The following is a 684-nucleotide window of genomic DNA, read 5'->3' as shown; positions in this document are numbered from 1 at the left end:
AAGCGTTCAGTCCTGTCAGTTATTGCTCGATTATACGACCCCCTCGGCTGGGCCGCCCCCGTCGTCATTATTGCAAAAATCCTTTTACAGGAATTATGGTTAACCCAATCCGATTGGGACATCCCTCTCTCTGACGAATTGCGTCAGCAGTGGGAGGCATATTATAATAATTTAGAGACACTAAACGGTATCCGGATCCCTCGTTGGACCGGTCGACAAGGTAACGACGTCGCCTTTGAACTACACGGTTTCGCGGATGCCTCAAACCGAGCCTACGCCGCCGTCGTTTACATTCGCATTCTTCTCATGCATGCGGACGTTCAAGTCTATCTACTCGCCGCGAAAACTAAAGTCGCGCCTCTTAAGACTCTCAGCATACCGCGACTCGAACTGAACGCTATCGTATTGCTGAGTCGATTGATTAAGTGGGTTCAGACGACCCTAAGTTCGCCCTCCGCGTCAGTGTTCGGCTGGTCAGATTCGGCGATCGCGCTAGCATGGCTACGCCAGCCCCCCGCGAAGTGGCAAACGTTCGTAGCCAATCGCGTGTCCGAGGTGCAACATACCCTGCCGGAGGCGCGTTGGAATCATGTGTCTTATAAAGACAACCCCGCTGACTGCGCCTCACGCGGTCTGTCGGCTGAAGAACTGTCCTCTCACCCCCTGTGATGGACAGGGCCGAGG

The 684-nt window shown here is 54.1% G+C and overlaps 1 protein-coding gene across 1 annotated transcript in view; it reads left to right on the top strand.

The window, feature by feature from the left end:
* LOC108761073 (uncharacterized) overlaps positions 1–669 on the top strand; it is a 3,436-nt gene extending 2,767 nt beyond the window's left edge. The window contains exon 3 of the mRNA XM_018507408.1: positions 91–669. Coding sequence (XP_018362910.1) covers positions 91–669 — 579 coding nt within the window. The remainder of the gene's footprint in view (positions 1–90) is intronic.
* Positions 670–684: the final 15 nt, after the last annotated feature.

This window comes from Trachymyrmex cornetzi, unplaced genomic scaffold (genome assembly GCF_001594075.2).
Source record: "Trachymyrmex cornetzi isolate Tcor2-1 unplaced genomic scaffold, Tcor1.1 scaffold239, whole genome shotgun sequence".
Classification (NCBI taxonomy): domain Eukaryota; kingdom Metazoa; phylum Arthropoda; class Insecta; order Hymenoptera; family Formicidae; genus Trachymyrmex; species Trachymyrmex cornetzi.
The sequence above is the reverse complement of the archived record's forward strand: the minus strand, read 5'-3'. Positions and strand labels throughout refer to the sequence as shown.